General features: G+C 41.6%; 1 protein-coding gene across 8 annotated transcripts; it reads right to left on the bottom strand.

Annotated features, from left to right (window-relative positions):
- Positions 1–5,432: 5,432 nt before the first annotated feature.
- Hnrnpk (heterogeneous nuclear ribonucleoprotein K) lies at positions 5,433–16,830 on the bottom strand. 8 transcript variants are annotated; one of them, XM_052729626.1, is made up of 16 exons: positions 16,715–16,830; positions 14,791–14,875; positions 14,365–14,462; positions 13,466–13,522; positions 12,063–12,106; positions 11,133–11,205; positions 10,442–10,513; positions 9,829–9,942; positions 9,435–9,563; positions 8,842–9,146; positions 8,692–8,746; positions 8,487–8,570; positions 8,072–8,087; positions 7,911–7,993; positions 7,420–7,589; positions 5,433–6,671 (listed from the first exon to the last, which is right to left on the bottom strand). In XM_052729626.1, exons 2-16 carry the CDS (start codon positions 14,846–14,848, stop codon positions 6,638–6,640), a joined length of 1,392 nt encoding a protein of 463 aa, XP_052585586.1. In that variant the 5' UTR covers positions 14,849–14,875; positions 16,715–16,830; the 3' UTR covers positions 5,433–6,637. The 8 variants fall into 8 exon arrangements, with proteins under 8 accessions (XP_052585586.1, XP_052585585.1, XP_052585588.1 ...); XM_052729625.1 differs by having other exon boundaries at positions 16,711–16,824; XM_052729628.1 differs by having other exon boundaries at positions 5,433–6,611; positions 16,711–16,824.
- Positions 16,831–16,876: the final 46 nt, after the last annotated feature.

Genomic DNA, 16,876 nt, shown 5'->3' with positions numbered 1-16,876 from the left:
GTGCAAAAGTTCCTCTAACATGTATTCTTGCCGCTCTTGATGGAGAATCCCATAGAAAATTACCCAACTCTATTCTAGGACCCAGAGTCAGCTAATTTAGCTTATGTTAAAACTGCTTGTTTGTGTGGAATCCCCTCCAGCTAACTGCTTTTCTCCGATTTTGTTAAAACTGCCTGCTTCTTGAAAACTTCCCTACAGAGGCTGAGCAAGGTGCCAGGACGTGGTGCTTCCTGCCTTTAAAAGACTGGTGATCTTCCAGGACAGGCACCAAAAACTACACACAGAACCCCTGTCTGTAAAACAAACCAAAGCTGGTGATCTGGACCCTCGGGACCACACCCAAGTCCCTGAATACCTGAGTGTGGTCCCAGCTGGCTAGAATAAAGACTTTCAATTGACTACGTACTGTAAGTGGTGATCTCTAGTGGGCTACCCAGAAGAACAAAGTAGCAACTATAGACAATAAATAAAATATCACCCCAAATTCCAAGTTTTAACAGACTTATCAATAGATACATTGGTCAATGTAGAAGTGATCCAAAGTTGCCTGGGAATGCAGAATTAGTACAAAAGGATGTTTTTATTCTTTGAGATTTTGTTGTTTTGAGGCAAGGCCTGTGTAGACTTGGATCACCCAGAATTTACTGTGTAGACCAGGCTGGCCTTGAACTCACATAGATCTGCCTGTCTTTGTCTCCTGAGTGCTGGGATTGAAGGCACCCATGGGTCACCATGTCCAACTTTGTCTTGTTCTTTAGATGTTGATTTGTTGTTGTGGAATATTAGTTTAAGATGTGTTATATTCATTTATGCTGTGGAATATTTGTTTAATGGTGCAAAGATGTGTTGCATTCTTTTATGCTGCATTAGTTTAATTCTGTAAAGCTGTGTTACTTTGCCTGTCTAAAACACCTGATTGGTCTAATAAAGAGCTGAATGGCCAATAGCTAGGCAGAAGAGAGAAATAGGGGAAATCTAGACTAGAGAAAGTGAGCGAGAAGTGAGAAAAGGAGGAGAGGAGGACACCAGGGGCCAGCCACCCAGCCACACAGCCAGCCTGGACTAAGAAGGAAAGATATATAGAATAAAGTAAAAGGCCCAGAGGTAAAATGCAGTAAAAGAGAAACAGGATAATTTAAGTTAGAAAAGCTGGCTAGAAACAAGCCAATCTAAGGCCAGGCATTCATAAGAATAAATCTGTATATTTATTTGGGAGCTGGGTAGCAGGCCCTCAAAGAGTTCAAAAACAAAACTACATTTTGTATCCTGCAATTTTGCTGTTTATTAGATTAAAAAAAATTTTTTTTTTCAGAGCTGAGGACCGAACCCAGGGCCACTGAGCTAAGTCCCCAACCCCCAAAATTCTTCTAGTAAATTTTATGGTCTTTTAAAAAAATTTGTTACTATTTAAGTTTTTTGTCAGGAGTATTTTGCCTGCATGCATGTATGTGTAACTATGTATGTACCTTAGACCCATACAGGCCAGAAGAGAGCGTTGGAGCTCCTGGAACTGGAGTTACAGGAGATTGTGAGTGGCAATGTGGGTGCTGGGGCTCAGATCTGGGTCCAGTGGGAGAGCAGCCAGTGCTCTTAACCTTTGACACAGCTCTTAAGTCCACATATAGTGCCTTGTAAATAGAGTCCCATTTTCTTAAAATAGGAATAGATGGATTCTTTTCCTATTTTCAATCACAGCCAAGACTTTAAGCACTATATTGAATAAACAGGGAGAATGGTCAACCTTGTGCCATTCTTGATTTTAGAAGAAATGCTGTCTTAGTTTTGTTGTATATAGACTCTATTGAGGTATGATCCAATCCATCTATTTCTTTTTTTTTCTGGAGCTGAGGACTGAACTCAGGGCCTTAGCAAGCGCTCTACCACTGAGCTAAATCCCCAACCCCCAGTCCATCTATTTCTAACATCTGCAGAACTTTTTATCACAAAGGCATGTTGAACTGTGTCAAAGCCTTTTTGATTGAGATTATATGGTTTCTGTTTATATGGTGTACTACATTTTAAAAAAGATTTATTCATTTTATGTATATGAGTGCTCTATCTGCATATACTATACACCTTTATTCCAGAAGAGGACACCAGATCCCACTATAGATGGTTCTGTGCTACCATGTGGTTGCTGGGAATTGAACTCAGGACCTCTGGAATAGCAGTAAGTGCTCTTAACTGCTGTGCCATCTCTCCAGCCCAGTGTAGTACATTTTTGATTATCTATGTTGAGCCACATCTAGATTCCTTTTTTTTTTTTTTTTTTTTTGGTTTTTCGAGACAGGGTTTCTCTGTGTAGCTTTGCGCCTTTCCTGGAACTCACTTGGTAGCCCAGGCCGGCCTCGAACTCACAGAGATCCGCCTGGCTCTGCCTCCCAAGTGCTGGGAGTAAAGGCATGTGCCACCACCCGGCCTAGATATCTCTTTATCCAAAGAAATTAGTCATCACCATTAACATTTCATATGTATATAGCCACCCCAACTCAGACAAGTTCCTCATTTTAAAAGCTTTATTTTATTTTACACTATAAAGTAGCAAGGAAACTTAAACACAGCAATAGTACAAGTCAGATACACTACAGAACAAAGGGCTGGGAGTGCTCGCTCAAGGGCCTGGATCTGACTTACGTGTCTGAGCTTTTCCTTGGGTCAGATTTTTTTCTCGAAGGGAAATGACTAAGCTTGGAGGAATCCTACCCATTTGCGCACACAAACTGACAGTCCCGACTTTTATGGCTCTACTAAGTAGACCAGTTTGGAGTCCCAACGCTTGAGAATGTATATACACGTGACTGGTCACCTTCAGTACACAGCAGAGAGCAGGCAGAAGAGACCTTGCCTCAAAATCAAGGTTAAAGGAGAGAAATGACTTCAAAATAGTCCTCTGACTTCCACTTAGGTTGGGGTCCCCAAGCACCTACACTCATTCCCATAGGGGGATGGGGTTGAGTAACCCAGTCTAGTTACTTGTCTTACTGGTGTCACAAAAACACGTGACAAAAAACTTAAATATTGTTTTAGTCCAGCTTGAAGACAGTTTTATCATGGCAACAGGAGCTGAGCTAGCCACTCACGTCTGCAGTGAGGAAGCAGAGCAATGAATGATTATGCTTAGTTCACTTTAGTCAGTCTCAGACCCTAGTCCATAGAGGATGCACCTCCAATTTAGGCGAGTCTTTCCCACCGCAATTAACCCAATCTAGATTCCCTCTCATAGGCAGTAATATTCACCATCACACCTAGGAACATGCCCATTACTAGTCCCTCCATAGATTGGTTTAGTAGAGTTATGCTTATTGCTTTGTCTTGATAGGGTCTCAGGCATCCATGGCTGGTCTTGAGCGCCTTCCTATTCCTGCCTCTCCTGTGCTGTCAATTTGCATCATAAACCTTTTTATTTGGTTTTTCAAGACTGGGTTTTTCTGTGTTGCTCTGGCTGTCCTGAACTCCCTCTATAGACCAGGCTGGCCTCAAACTCAAGACACCCACCTGCCTCTACTCCCCAAGTGCTAGGATTAAAGGAACGTGCCACTCTGCCTCACTTAAAACCTTTTAAAATGGACATTGAAATTTCATTTTTGTTAATATCAATTTAAGATTTTTGTGTATGACACGAGTGGGCACTCTGATCTTCTCTGTAAGTGGAGATCAGAGGACAGCTTTGTGGGTTCTGGGGATTGACCTCAGGTTGCAAGGCTTGTGTGACAAGTGCTGTCTGGCCCCTCGATTTAATTAACCAGTACCCTTGGTGTTTTTGTTCTAATTGCAATATTGCTTTTCAAGAATTCTGTAGTACTACGAAGCTGTGCCTGCCTTGGTGTGGTGGTGTAAGATTATAACCCCCTACATTCAGGAGGCTCAGGAAGGACCACAGATTGTGAAGGCCAGCCAGCTAGCCTGTCTTAAAGTAAACAAAGAACACAAGTTGATATGTGTTCGTAGAGATAACTCATAAATGTGCCAATTCTGACCAGTTTCATCCATGGAACGCCCATAATCAAGGGTATTGAGTCTTCCAAATTGTTCCCTGACCCCCACACATGCATGGCACACATGTCCACCCCACCCCACACAAATAAATCTAATAGAGAATTTGGGATTATTTCTGAGTTTTTGGAAAAATCTTATTTCCAAACTTCTGGTAGACACATTAAAAAAGACCCTATTAATCATATTTTTGAGGGGCTAGTAAAATAGTTCAGTTGGTGGAAAGTGCTTGCTGTACAACCATGTGTTAGGGTTCCCAGAACCCCATAGAAAGCCAGGGCAGGAGCCTGAAAACTGCTAGGAAGGAAGAAAGCCAATTCAACGAGCAACCAGGAAGGTGAAGTCAGAAAACCCTCTGGCCCCCACACCCTATGTATAATCCCCTCATAAACAGATACAATGCATACAAACTTCAGTAAGTCTTATGCACCAGTTGCTCCCTGGAAAATTGTATTGCAGAGTTTCCTTTGAAGTCTTGCTATGTACCCCCTTGGTTGGCCTAAATCTTCAATGATCCATCTGCCTCTGTCCCAAGATTACAGGTATGCACAATCCTGCCCAGCTGCCGAGATACTGGGGATAGAACCAAAGGCCTCAAGCACTCCACCAACTAAGCCACTCCTTTACAGTGGGCTAGCCTGGTTCTTAGTCCTTAGACCACTAGGTAAAAAGCCCATCCTTTCCAAAACTTTATTCAAATCAGTGTCACTCTCCAGGGCATCCATGTACTGAAGCATTTATGTTGTTGAAAGAACAGTGTTCCTTTATCGACTGTGAAAGCAGTCTTAAGGGATGCTTCCCCTCTGGCAGTACTAGCAATTTGTTACTTTTTTGCTTCACTCCAAACTTAAACCCTAATTCACTTAAATGCCAAGGCAAGGCCAGCCATGCCTAGGACGCAGTACAGCTAAGCCTTACCCTTCTGGAAAAAAATCTCAGGTTATGACTTGCTGGTTTTGAGAGTGAATTCATTTAATGGTTCCCTAACGAAACTATATGCCCTTCATAAGCATGTCACCCCTACAAAGTCCTTGGCAAGCACTACTCAACATGTGTTACAACAAAAACCTGCCCATTTTACACTCTTACACCAATCTTTTCAAGCTTAAGCTATGACTCTACCTCAAACTCACTGGCACAGGAACCAAGTTATCTTTACTCACTGCAGTTATTTTACACTGTCTCCAATGAGTCACACATTTGAGGCTTGATTTACTCAAAATGACTGAGCTCTTAGGTCTAATTGTCTCTTAAGAACTTCCTGAACTGTCTATGGACTGTCCTTAACCAGACTTTGTCTCTATGTGCTAAAAAAACACTCCACACAAAAAACCCCAATGTAATTTAAGATTACTTACTATATTTCCTTACAAGAGGAACACTTCAACAAACTTTACATATATCAGTCAACCCCCTTTCAAATTGGGCACACATCAAACTAACATCATGGAAGTTTTATTTAGATGTGGATTTTGAACTATCAATACAGATGCCAAGTTACTACACAAAACATCCACAGGAACTTTTTCCATTTGTTTTGAATCGTTCACAAACATTTCCTACATAATTCAACACACAACAGAGAAATGGTACATCTTTTTTTCTTTCATTGTGCATACAATGGAAAAACAAGTATATATATATTTTTACAAAGTTCAACTAACAAGACACTAGCAGGTTGACAGTTTGTCTATAGGTGTGAAATTATCTAACAAAAATAACCAGATTTACTCAGCATCAGCCACTTCCATAACCAAGTGTTATTCTGATTAATAAAGCTCATTGCCCATCAGGCTTCTGGCATATACTTAAGATGGTTAACTCTTGTAATATTGCTCCCCACCTTAGTTCTCCACAACTAACACAGAAAACTGTTGAAAAGTATTGGCAAACATTTGCAAAAACAAACAAAATCCCAAGCTTATTATAAGCATGAATATGTGATGGAAATTTAATCAAGCCACATCTTTCCAACCATTAAGAAATCACCCAAACTGAAATTGCCAATGTGTTTTGCCTATATCCAAGAGGTGCACTTATATCCAACAGAGGAGCTGAAAATCAAACTTAGTGTTTAGTTTAGGGGTGGACTGAAAAATTCAACCACCATTTGAAAATTGTATTTAAAAAAAAAAAAGGACCACCAAAAATAGATTCACTAAATTTATTTTAAAAATCATAAAACGTTTCTTACAAAAGAGCATTACATTCTGCACACTGCTCTGAACAAATGCCAGGGACATGTGGACTAATACTTTCCTCCCTGTCCCACCCCCCCAATGTTACAAGTGACCACAAAGCAAGGTGTTCACAATAATTACACGGGGGGAATTTTTTTTAAAACCACCAACAATGAACAAAAAATAAAATTCACTCACTCTGCTGCTGTTTCAAAATTTCAATGTTAGTTTTTGCATGCCCTCCCCCCAACCCTGTTTGTAAGGAACTAAAACATTACATCTGGTGAACAGCAAAGATTTCACTACACCTCAAATGCAGAACACCTATGAAGCAGAGGAATGTTGGCTTTTTAAACAGAAGCAGATAAAAAAAAAAGATGCAGGACTCCTTCAGTTCTTCACTAGTCTTAGAAAAACTTTCCAGAATACTGCTTCACACTATAAAAAAGAAAAAATATCTTGCATTAGAATCCTTCAACATCTGCATACTGCTTCACACTATAAAAGAAAAGAAAAAAAAGTACGAATTAGAATTTTTGTTTGAAACATTTTAATCAACATTAAGACAATTTCAATGCTAAATTAAATGATAAACACGTCCATTACAATTAGAAGAACTTTAAAGAGCACTAACAACTATAAATTAAAGCAATGTAAAACTCTAGAAAATGTTAGACAGTAGTAGTGCAGAGTTAAGAAAATGAAACTAGAAGCTGTTAATACTTGGTAGAAAGACAAAGGAATGCGAGGAAGGTGTGAAATGCTGCGTTTTACAGCACCATCATTATCTGTCCTGTAGAGGTGGCCTGTGCCATATGGCAGACTGTGATTTGTTGTCGTTTTAGTTATCTAAAAACAACAAAATCACTAGTCTTCCACACAGAACTAGGCCAACATCCAATGACTCTTCTACATTTTCTACAGGCTCTGTATAATTTATTACAAGTGGTGGTTTTGGCAGCAGTTTTCACCAGAGAAATGAGAAGTTTGCTTGGTTAAGGCTTCTTCCAGCAAGATTAGTATTGAGTGTCTTCATTTTTTAGTAAGAAAACAGAAGAATATCAAGGCAGAGCTATTAATTAGGATGTTTAAGAGGTTAGATTCCCCAAGTGACGGAAACACCATGGTTTCTAAAAGAAAAATCAATTGGGAAGAAAAGCTTTTTAAAAAAGGTTTTAGTATATATGTGTGTGTGTGTGTATATATATATATATGAATGATAACACAAAGGTAAGCTTAAACTGACCTGTTCTGCAGCAAATACTGTGCGTTCTGTATCTGGTCCTGTGTTCCTGTAATAGTAATGATCCGATCTTCGGATCCTTCTAAAGGCTCATCAATTTTGATCGATGCTCCAGACTCATGACGGATTTGTTTAATCCGCTGTCCACCTTTGCCAATAATAGATCCAGCCAACTGAAAAGATTTTTAAATACAAGCTTAATGACTTTAGTATCTTATAGTTATTATATAATAATTTATTTAGAAAAGCAGTCTTGAGTTCCTTAACTAAATTTTGGATTAGAATATGTGTAATTTAACATTTCCTTAATCAACTAATCAAGAAATCAAAACCACCTATTTTTATCAACGTCACCATCTGATGTGAGATTTAACACCCCACCACAAGTTCTTAAACATTATCTTAATCATAAATTTTAAGTCTTTGCTGAAATTACAGAAGCAGCAATCATAACAAAAAATAATAATAAAGCCCCCTGAATTAAAAATACTTACATCTTTGGGAATAGTAACTTGTGTGGTAATAATAGGTCCGCCAAGATCACCATATGAGCCACGACCCCCTGCATAGGAATAATCTGATTTAAATAATGAGCAGTAAGTTCATGTAAGAATTAGTATGAAATAATGTTTGATTTCACAAAGAAGAAACTTACCATATCCAGAACCACCCTAAAAAAAAAGGAAAACAAAATTACTTATTTATTTATTTGGTTTTTTGAGACAAGGTTTTTGTGTAGCTTTGGAGCCTGTCCTGGAACTCACTCTGTAGCCCAGGCTGGCCTCGGAATTCACAGAGATCAGCCTGCCTCTGCCTCCCGAGTGCTGGGATTAAAGGCGTGCACCATCACTACCTGGCCAAAATCACTTAATTAAAAAAAAAGCCCCCTTCCCATAACAACACACATCCAATTTATTCTAGTAAGCAAACTGGAGATTTAGGTGCACAGCATTCTAAGAAACTCTAGAAATTGGGTGTGTGTGTGTGTGTGTATGGGGGATATGAAACCAACTACTGTTAATAGGAAAGTTAGATTGCTGATAATCACATTAACACTATTAATACTCAACCTGTGGTTCATAAGCCATCTGCCACTCTGATGGACTCCATGTGTCAATTGCAGAGTCCCAAGTTTCGTCAGCACTGAACCCAACCTGTATTCAGACAGAAATACCAAACTATTTAAATGGCTGTGTGATCTTATAATCAGACATTTAAGAGACATTATAAGGTCTCTTACAAAACATACACATCCTTATAAATCAAAATTCTCACCATGCCATCATAGCGGTCTCCAGGCCTTCCTCTTCTGTCATAAGCCATTAGATCTCTGCAAGCATAAACAAGTGTTGTATTGTTTATATACTCACACCAAGACCACCCCATCTATTGCTAAATGAAGCCTCTTTTTGGCTAAAAACTTACCCCCCTCTAGGTGGTGGTGGTGGAGGAAGAGGAAGATTCCGAGCTCTGCTGCCACCACGGCCACCTCGACCAGGAGGTGGCGGAGGAGGTCCTCGACGAGGGCTCATGTCATCATAATCTCTTCTAGAAGGAGGCAGGGGACGCCCACCCCGAGGAGGTATTCTGTCAAAACCACCTCTTCCACGCATAGGAAATCCCACAGGACGTCCACGGCGGTCATCAAACATCATTGTAAAACCACCATAATCATAGGTTTCATCATAAAAGTTGGGATCATAAGGTTGTGCACGTCCTTTGATGGGAGACTAAAAACAGAAACACAGCACTTTAAAGAGTGAAGTAAAAGAGCTTTGGTCTTATCAAACCACTTCAATTATCAATTAATCTCAATGGTAACAGAGGCAGCGACAGGAAAAGACAATGATGAAAAGGACTTTAACAATACTAAAGAGCTATTATTACGTCCAGGTAAGTCTCAAAAAAGCAGTCAACATATAACTCCCAGGGAAATGTCAAAATTAAATACTGCCACATTTCTGTTTGATGACAATGAATGCTAAACAAAACAAAACAAAATACAACCCCAAAGATACCTCAGATATAAGGTCAAGGATGATCTTGATGCACTCTACAACCCTATCAGGTTTTCCTCCAATAAGAACAACTCTGTCAGTGGAGTGAGGGCAGCATTCCTGGAAAAGCTTGATTGTTGTCTGAGTGTTCTACAACACATTTACAAAAAGAAAATTCATTAGAGGAAGTTAACACATTAAATAAAATTCATAGGCTCCCAAGTTCAGACAGGAACCCAATTACTCCCAATAGAAAAAAACTGTGGTCAATTAAACAGTACCAGAAATGGTTAACAGAACTTAGTTTTGTTACTCTAAGAGCCAACTAGTGATGGGGTTATTTATCTTAGGGAATAGCCCACACAACCAACCCTGGATAGAAAATTAAATCCAGCAAGGAACAAAACAGTCTTACTTCTCGAAGTTCTTTAATTTTAGCACCTTTGACACCAATAATTCCTCCTGCCAGACTTTGATGAATCAATAGTCTCAACTCGCAGTCAAAGTCACTTCCTTTATAGTGCTGGTACTGTGGAGGGGGAAATACACAATTTTACTCTCTTGTAAGTATCTTCCCAACACACTATCAGCTTATGTTTAAGCACACCATAATGCACTGTTGCAGTAAGCAACCTGAATTTATATCTCAATAACTTTACCAGTTATGTGCTTATTATCCTCAATAGCCAGGCCCAAAAAGGACAATCTGCACCACCTTAAAAAACTATTTTATTTTCAGGTCCTGCAACACCATACCCACACTGCAGCCATTTAGCATGTCGCTGTTACCACAAAATTATTAACATTCAAATAACACCATAATAAAAATGACTGCAAAGCACTTTGCAAATGTAGTTAATTCCCACTGCAGCATGGAGCAGGGTCAACAGTGAGTTGTAAGACCATTCATATCTCATAATTTTAAGCCTTTTTCTATAGAGATGGGAAAAGCACACTATGTTAAAAATAAATCGATCCTATGGGCCAGGCTCCATACTTCAGTGGGGTTCAATGGCACTATGACATACATTTAAGCATTCCACAGCATCAGATTCGAGCGGGAGCTGGCTGGTTGCAGTGGGTGATGGCAACTGCAGGCCCTGAAAGTAGAAAAATAAGAATAATAGGTTAAGTGTCTAGCGTGATCAGGCTATTGTCGCATATATTGGTAAAGCTACTACAACATATTTTTAAAATCTATTATTAATCCAGAAAACAGCTTATTTAACACTAAAATCCAACATAAAACCCTTGTTCCACCCAGTAAATAAATGTTTACATAGACTCCAGCAGCCATAGGTCTGCTGCCTCCTGTCTAGAAGCCCTAGGACACGTTCCTGACTTAAGATGGACTGTAAACCTGTAACTGAACAAACCTTTTCTTGTCACTTAAAAAAAAAAAGAACTTTAACCTGCACTAACTATATCTAATCTGCCCATTACATCTCAACATTGTTAAAGAAACAAGACTCTAAAACTTTAAAATAAATACATGCTATATCATGATATATGACCAGATAGTTACCACTCCATGAGTGGCCAGCCTGAATTTTAAAGACTAATACAGAATGCTATATATACTGTGAAGATTTTGCTGCTACAAAACTGTCATATTTATCTTCCCTCTCCCAGTATACCCCAATAAAACTTAAACATCAACCCTTATCTTGCCAAATTTTATTGAAAAAAAAAAAAAGAAGAAAAAAGGAAGAAACCTACCTCTTCCAAGGTAGGGATGATTTTCTTCAGAATTTCTCCAATCGTTTCAATATCAGCACTGATACTCAGTATGCTGCCAAATATCAAATATCACATAATACAAAAAAGTGGAAAAGAAAAGTGAGTTTTGTCATCAGCAGTCATAAACTTTTAGAGAAGTAACATCACAATTACTTAATAGTCCCCATTTAAAGTAGCCTATTTATGAATCTCATACATGCATTTTATTTTTATGCCCAATACAGACATAACATTATTAGAAGACTTTGAGAGAGAGAGAAAGAGAATGGGCTGCTGGAAGGGCTCAGATTAAGTGGCAATAATCGACCAGAATTGAAGCAGAGTTGAATTCTCATGTTCCCCGCCACCAAGTTAAGGACACCCTCGCTGTTACATTGGTAATACTGGCACACCTTCTCTTGGGTAAAGGGGACTATGCAAGTGGTGAACACTGTATCTGGAGTAAGGTTATGGATACCAGTTAGAAATTAGACTACTAATGGGCTCTGCAAGAAAACAAATACAAATGCAAGACAAAACAAAGACAATACAAATGAGAAGTGAAGGAAAAGTGAACCAGTTAGCATTTCATCAGAAAAAATTATGAACAGACAATGTTTGGGAAGCAAGGTGGGCCACAAAGACAGAGCGAGAGACTATTTGGGTAACAGTTTGATTTACAATGCAGCAAATATATGCAACACTTGAAGCTGTGCTCCTTCCATTGAAATAAAATTAGTGGATCGTTTGGGTGGGCAACTCACGGTCAAAGTTCAGTGACAAAAGGACTTAATGGGGAAAATAAGACAGAAACTTGAAAAACAATACACCGGTCTAAAGGGGATACTATTTAATTATATAAAAGGCAGGTAATAAAATACATTTCTCTCTTTCTAATCAGGCAGTGAGGCATAAACTGTTGGGACATACCGCTCGGGGCCACTGCTGTCTGGGACTGAAACACTGGCATTGTACTGCATTGGTCATTGGCGTTCGTGGATGTTGGCATTGGGCATGGGCATTCAATCAGAAGTTGTCAAGTATTGTACCCGTTTGGCAACGAGCACATTTTTGGGCATAGCCAACCAGGGTTTTCACATGGGCGTTCAGGGGCGGATGGGCCAACGTCATGGTGGGCAACGCAGGGGTAAGTCGATCCAGTACATGGGCAACGGAGATATATGGCCAAAAAAACAAGGAGAGGGAAAAGGGGGAAAAGCAATAAATTTTAATTTAATACAAACTATACTCATACTCTCAATTAATGAAACAAGCTTAAGTTGTTCTGAAGACTAACACAATAATGGACTTCTCTATATCTGACTGTGGCTTAACATTTAAGGACCTTAAATGATGGTTCTAGTTTTGTTTTGTTTTGTTTTTAAAATGTTTCAGTAGCAGGCTGGCTCGTGAGGGTAGACACAAAACCTGTCATGACTCAAAAGTTTACTGAAATTCTTGAGGAAAATGGGGAAATAACCCAGATAATTATACAGAACATCTGGATTAAGAGGAAAAAGAGGTTCAAAGACAAAACAAAAACTCCCACACCAAACCCCCAACTAGTAAGACTTTCGGTTTCATGAGGTGTAAAACACATTCGTATATCTCATAAGCAGGCTTATAAAAATTAAAACAAAATTTAAAGTTTATAGCAATCAAGAGAAACACAAAGATCTGTTACCGAGAGAGAAATGAAGTACTGTTAGGTACTCAACACAGTTATTCGCCTTAATTTTACCAAGATAAACATTAAGAAATTTTGGTGTAGTCAAGTTCTAGAAATACACACACACACTTCTGGTGCTGCCAACATTTAATGTGTCTAATCACAAGAGTCAACCCACTATAAATTACGAAGACTCAAATTCCAGGCAGTTTCGATTGCCAAGATTAATCTATTTGTTATCCACGTTTAAAAATCAGTTAACATTAGCTCCATGTTGCAAGCTGTGGAACAGATGAACTATTTTTTTTTAAAGAAGAAAATAAGTTGGTTTTTATAAGCCATCTTCAACGGCTTTCAGTAACACCTGGTTCCCTCTCACACATACAAGAGGAATGATGCAATTAAGAGTTTTTATTACACTTAGTCTCTATTTCTAATTAAGATGTTTTTTATTTGAAGTGAATTAATTTGAAGGGCCTTATCAGAAAATGAAAAGATTATTTACGTTCCACCTTAATCAGGGTTTTAAAAAAAAGCAGGAATCATCTATATAACCATTAATTATCACAAATGGTTTGTAGCTGCATTCAGTGATTTCTAAGATGTGAACCTTTAAAATTCTAGAAACACAACGAATTTGCTTGTTTAGTACTTTAATACTTACGTCTGTACGGAGAGCCTTAATATTCTTGCCTCCTTTTCCAATCACTGCCCCAGCATTCTGGAACAGACAAAACAAACAAACAAAAAAAAACACCTCACTTTGCGTTTCCATAAGATTAACAGTTACACCAGTATCTTTTAAACTTCAATAACAAATCTACTTCAGAATGAGTGGAAACAAAGATTCTACTTCCTGAGTATGAATAATTTTACAATAGATTGTTGGAATATTTACAACATCAGACATGAGTGTAAAATTCCTAGAAAGTATAGATTACTTTACAAATAAAACGGAGTACAATCTACGCAGCAAATACTTTTATTGTGACTTGAACAAAGTTATAAGGTAAACCTAAATAAACTAGTTCCCCAGGGAAACAAAACTAACCAATATCTAAAAATTCATTGCCTAGAGTCCTGCTCATTCCTCAACTTCATCTTTGGTGGACCCTGGTAATAGGGTTTCATACCTTCCAAACTCCAGCACCACCCAGAGTTCAGAAGTCTTTATAATGAACCAAACCAACTAAATGGGAAAATACACATCTGTAATCCTGGTACTCAAAAAGGCAGATGATCAAGTGTTCCAAGGCCAGCCTCACCTATATAAGATCCTGTTTCAAAACAAATCTACGCCGGGCGGTGGTGGCGCACGCCTTTAATCCCAGCACTCGGGAGGCAGAGCCAGGCGGATCTCTGTGAGTTCGAGGCCAGCCTGGGCCAACAAGTGAGTTCCAGGAGAGGCGCAAAGCTACACAGAGAAACCCTGTCTCGAAAAAACCAAAAAAAAAAAAAATCTACAAAACTTTAATAATAAAAGCTCTAAAAGCTTTCCAGGGAGCCAAATCAGGGCTTAAAGTGAAATATTTTAATTTAAGAGGACAAAATGTGTATTTATACCTTGCTCTGAAGCAAAATGCGCAGTTCAACCATCTCATCAGTATTTCTAGATCTTTTAAAGGCTTGCTCCTCTTCCATATCTTCTGCAGGGCGTTTACCTAGAAATTAAATTTATATTTTAAATTAGAAATATCCACAAGAAAGGGTAGTTTATATTTTAAAATCCCTGCTATTTTCTCCGTCTTTTCCCTTTGTAAGGTCAAAGATCATTATTATAAACACTTCAAACTATTAAAAATTTGGGTGAAAACAATTTTTACTGTCTAAGACAAGGTTACTTCCTATTCATAAAAACCAAGAAGTAACAGAATCTCCAGACTATGGAATTATAGTTATGTATGAGGTAACCACAGCACATACAAACTACCATGATACTGAAATTAACACATGTATGTATAATGGCTTATAATTAAAATATCTTCTCACCAAATTCACCATTGGTTTCGGTGTTGGGGAAGGTTTCTTCTGGCTGCTCGGTCTCCATTTTCTTGAATTAAATGGATACACCAATCTGTAAAAAAATAAAGAAGCTAGTTCACTTGGCTTATGGGAAAGCAAACACTATCTTGCTTAAAATCTTTAAAAGGGATTCTGGTTCCAGAACACAGACACACAGCCTTGAAGAGCAGAACTGAGACCCTAGGTCTACAGTAGTCTATAAAAACCAACAGAAATCAGTTTTGCCTTTCATTATTTAATACTAATTAATATTGGGGTCGCAGGTCTCATTTGAGGAAGCGGGAAAACCAGGTGTCTCAACGAAACACAGCAGCCCAACTACCTCCACCATCATTGAGAAGCCCGTTTTCCCGCAAAACAATTAGTAATCCATCCTCAACCAACTTCATTTCATTACAACTGCAAAGCCAGCCGACCAAAATTTTGCTCACAAAACTAATTCTTGAAAAACCGCACCTTATCACAAAATCAGACAACTATTACTGTAAGACTAGTAGTAACTGGATTTCTTTTTTGGTTGACGACACCATTCAATGAAATCTGCCCAGTTTACGAATATGGCAAATACAAAGCTGCTCTCAGCGTCCACAGGGAGAAATCTAAGGATCAGACTCAAACTACTGCCACTATCCAGCAAAGCTAGCGGAGCCTTTAACCACCACCACCATCATTATAATTTTAAACGGTGCTAAAAAGGCTACAATTCAACAATTCCACCTCTAACACGACGCTCAAAGCCTGCTACCAAAGCGACGTAACTTGAGGCCGTACCGCGGTCACAGCACAAGTGCCGAAAGTCAAGGCATCACATTTAAGCCGCCTCCTATTCCAAAACGCTGGCCGGTGGTGTCAGCGTAAGGGCGGCTTGAACCTCCCCACTCCGTCTCCAGCCGCGATGGCCAATAGCCCCGGGCGTTGAAGACAGCCCGCGCCCTGCAGCCGCCGGCCCCGAAACCCGCTAGCACCAGCGGGACCCGCCGAGCCGAAGCTCGCACACCGCCCGCCTGCCCACGGCCCGGCCCTCCGGAGCTCAGCCCGTCGCCGAGCGGCGCCGCGCCTCTCCTCACCCGGATCCGACAGGAAATGGCGGCCCGCGTAATGGCGACTACGTGCGACTAGGCGGAGCCGCGCGAGACCCCCTCCCCCACCCAGCACGCGGGCCCGCGGGCTCGTCCCCCGCACCTCCCCCACCGCCCGAGACAAAGCCGCCGCCGCCGCCGCCGTGCCATCGGCCCTGCCCGGGGCCCACGCCGCGGAGGGACAAAGGGGGCGGCGGGGCCGCCGCGGCCCGCGCCCCCCCGCCGGCCGGCCCGCGCCCCCGGCTCGGCCCTGGGCAGGCCTCTCCTCACGCGCCCCCGAAGCCTCGAGCGCCCGCACGCCAACTGCAGAGGCACGCTCGGGGAAATGGCGGCGGTGGGGGAGGGGAGGCCGGGCCCCGCTCCCCGGCGGGCCGGCGGGCGGGAGGGCGGGCGAGCGCCGGCCGGCCCGAGCCCCTCCCGGCCGCCGAGCCCCGGGGGTTCCGGCCCCGCTCCCACACGCGCGCGGCTCGCCCGGCCCCGCTCACCGCGCGAGTCCGCCGTTGCCTCCCGGCCGCGCCGCCTCCGACGGTCGGTCACAGCTAGACAGAGAACCAGGGCCAACCCCCTCCCGCCTCGGCGTCGCGCCCCATTGGCTGCCCAGGCTTCGGCGGTGGTGCGAGGGCGCAGGGATTGGCCCGAGGCCGCGTCAATGACGGCGCCGAGAACCCCGCCTTCCGCCGGCGACTCCCTTTGGGCTGCAAGGCCGCGGGCCTGAGAAAGCCCGGGCTTGGGGACAGCCCGAGCCGCCATCCCGGGACGCCAGCCCGCTCCCCGGACCCGCCGCCCCCGAGGCCCCGCCGCCCCATACCTACAGGCCGCAACCGAGAGAGAGGCGAGCACGACGGCGACGTCCGTGCAGCGGAGAAACAGAGGATAATGGCGTCTGCAGCGCTGTCGCCTGGAGCGCCCTCCTCCTTTCTCGTTCGCGCACTCGGGAGTGAGGGGGAGGGGAAGAGGGGCACTCCTCTCGCGAG

This window comes from Peromyscus californicus, unplaced genomic scaffold (assembly GCF_007827085.1).
Source record: "Peromyscus californicus insignis strain IS unplaced genomic scaffold, ASM782708v3 Scaffold_8__1_contigs__length_139910024, whole genome shotgun sequence".
NCBI classification, from domain to species: Eukaryota; Metazoa; Chordata; class Mammalia; order Rodentia; family Cricetidae; genus Peromyscus; species Peromyscus californicus.
The sequence above is the reverse complement of the archived record's forward strand: the minus strand, read 5'-3'. Positions and strand labels throughout refer to the sequence as shown.

Bases quoted from the DNA above. Each gene is read 5' to 3' on its own strand.
- Hnrnpk (XM_052729626.1), bottom strand. From the start codon at position 14,848: ATGGAGACCGAGCAGCCAGAAGAAACCTTCCCCAACACCGAAACCAAT. The intron at 14,463-14,790 runs GTGAGAAGATAT...TTTAATTTCTAG, and splicing joins CGAAACCAATGGTGAATTTG to GTAAACGCCCTGCAGAAGAT. The intron at 8,747-8,841 runs GTAAGTTTTTAG...TTATGCTTGCAG, and splicing joins CCACCACCACCTAGAGGGGG to AGATCTAATGGCTTATGACA.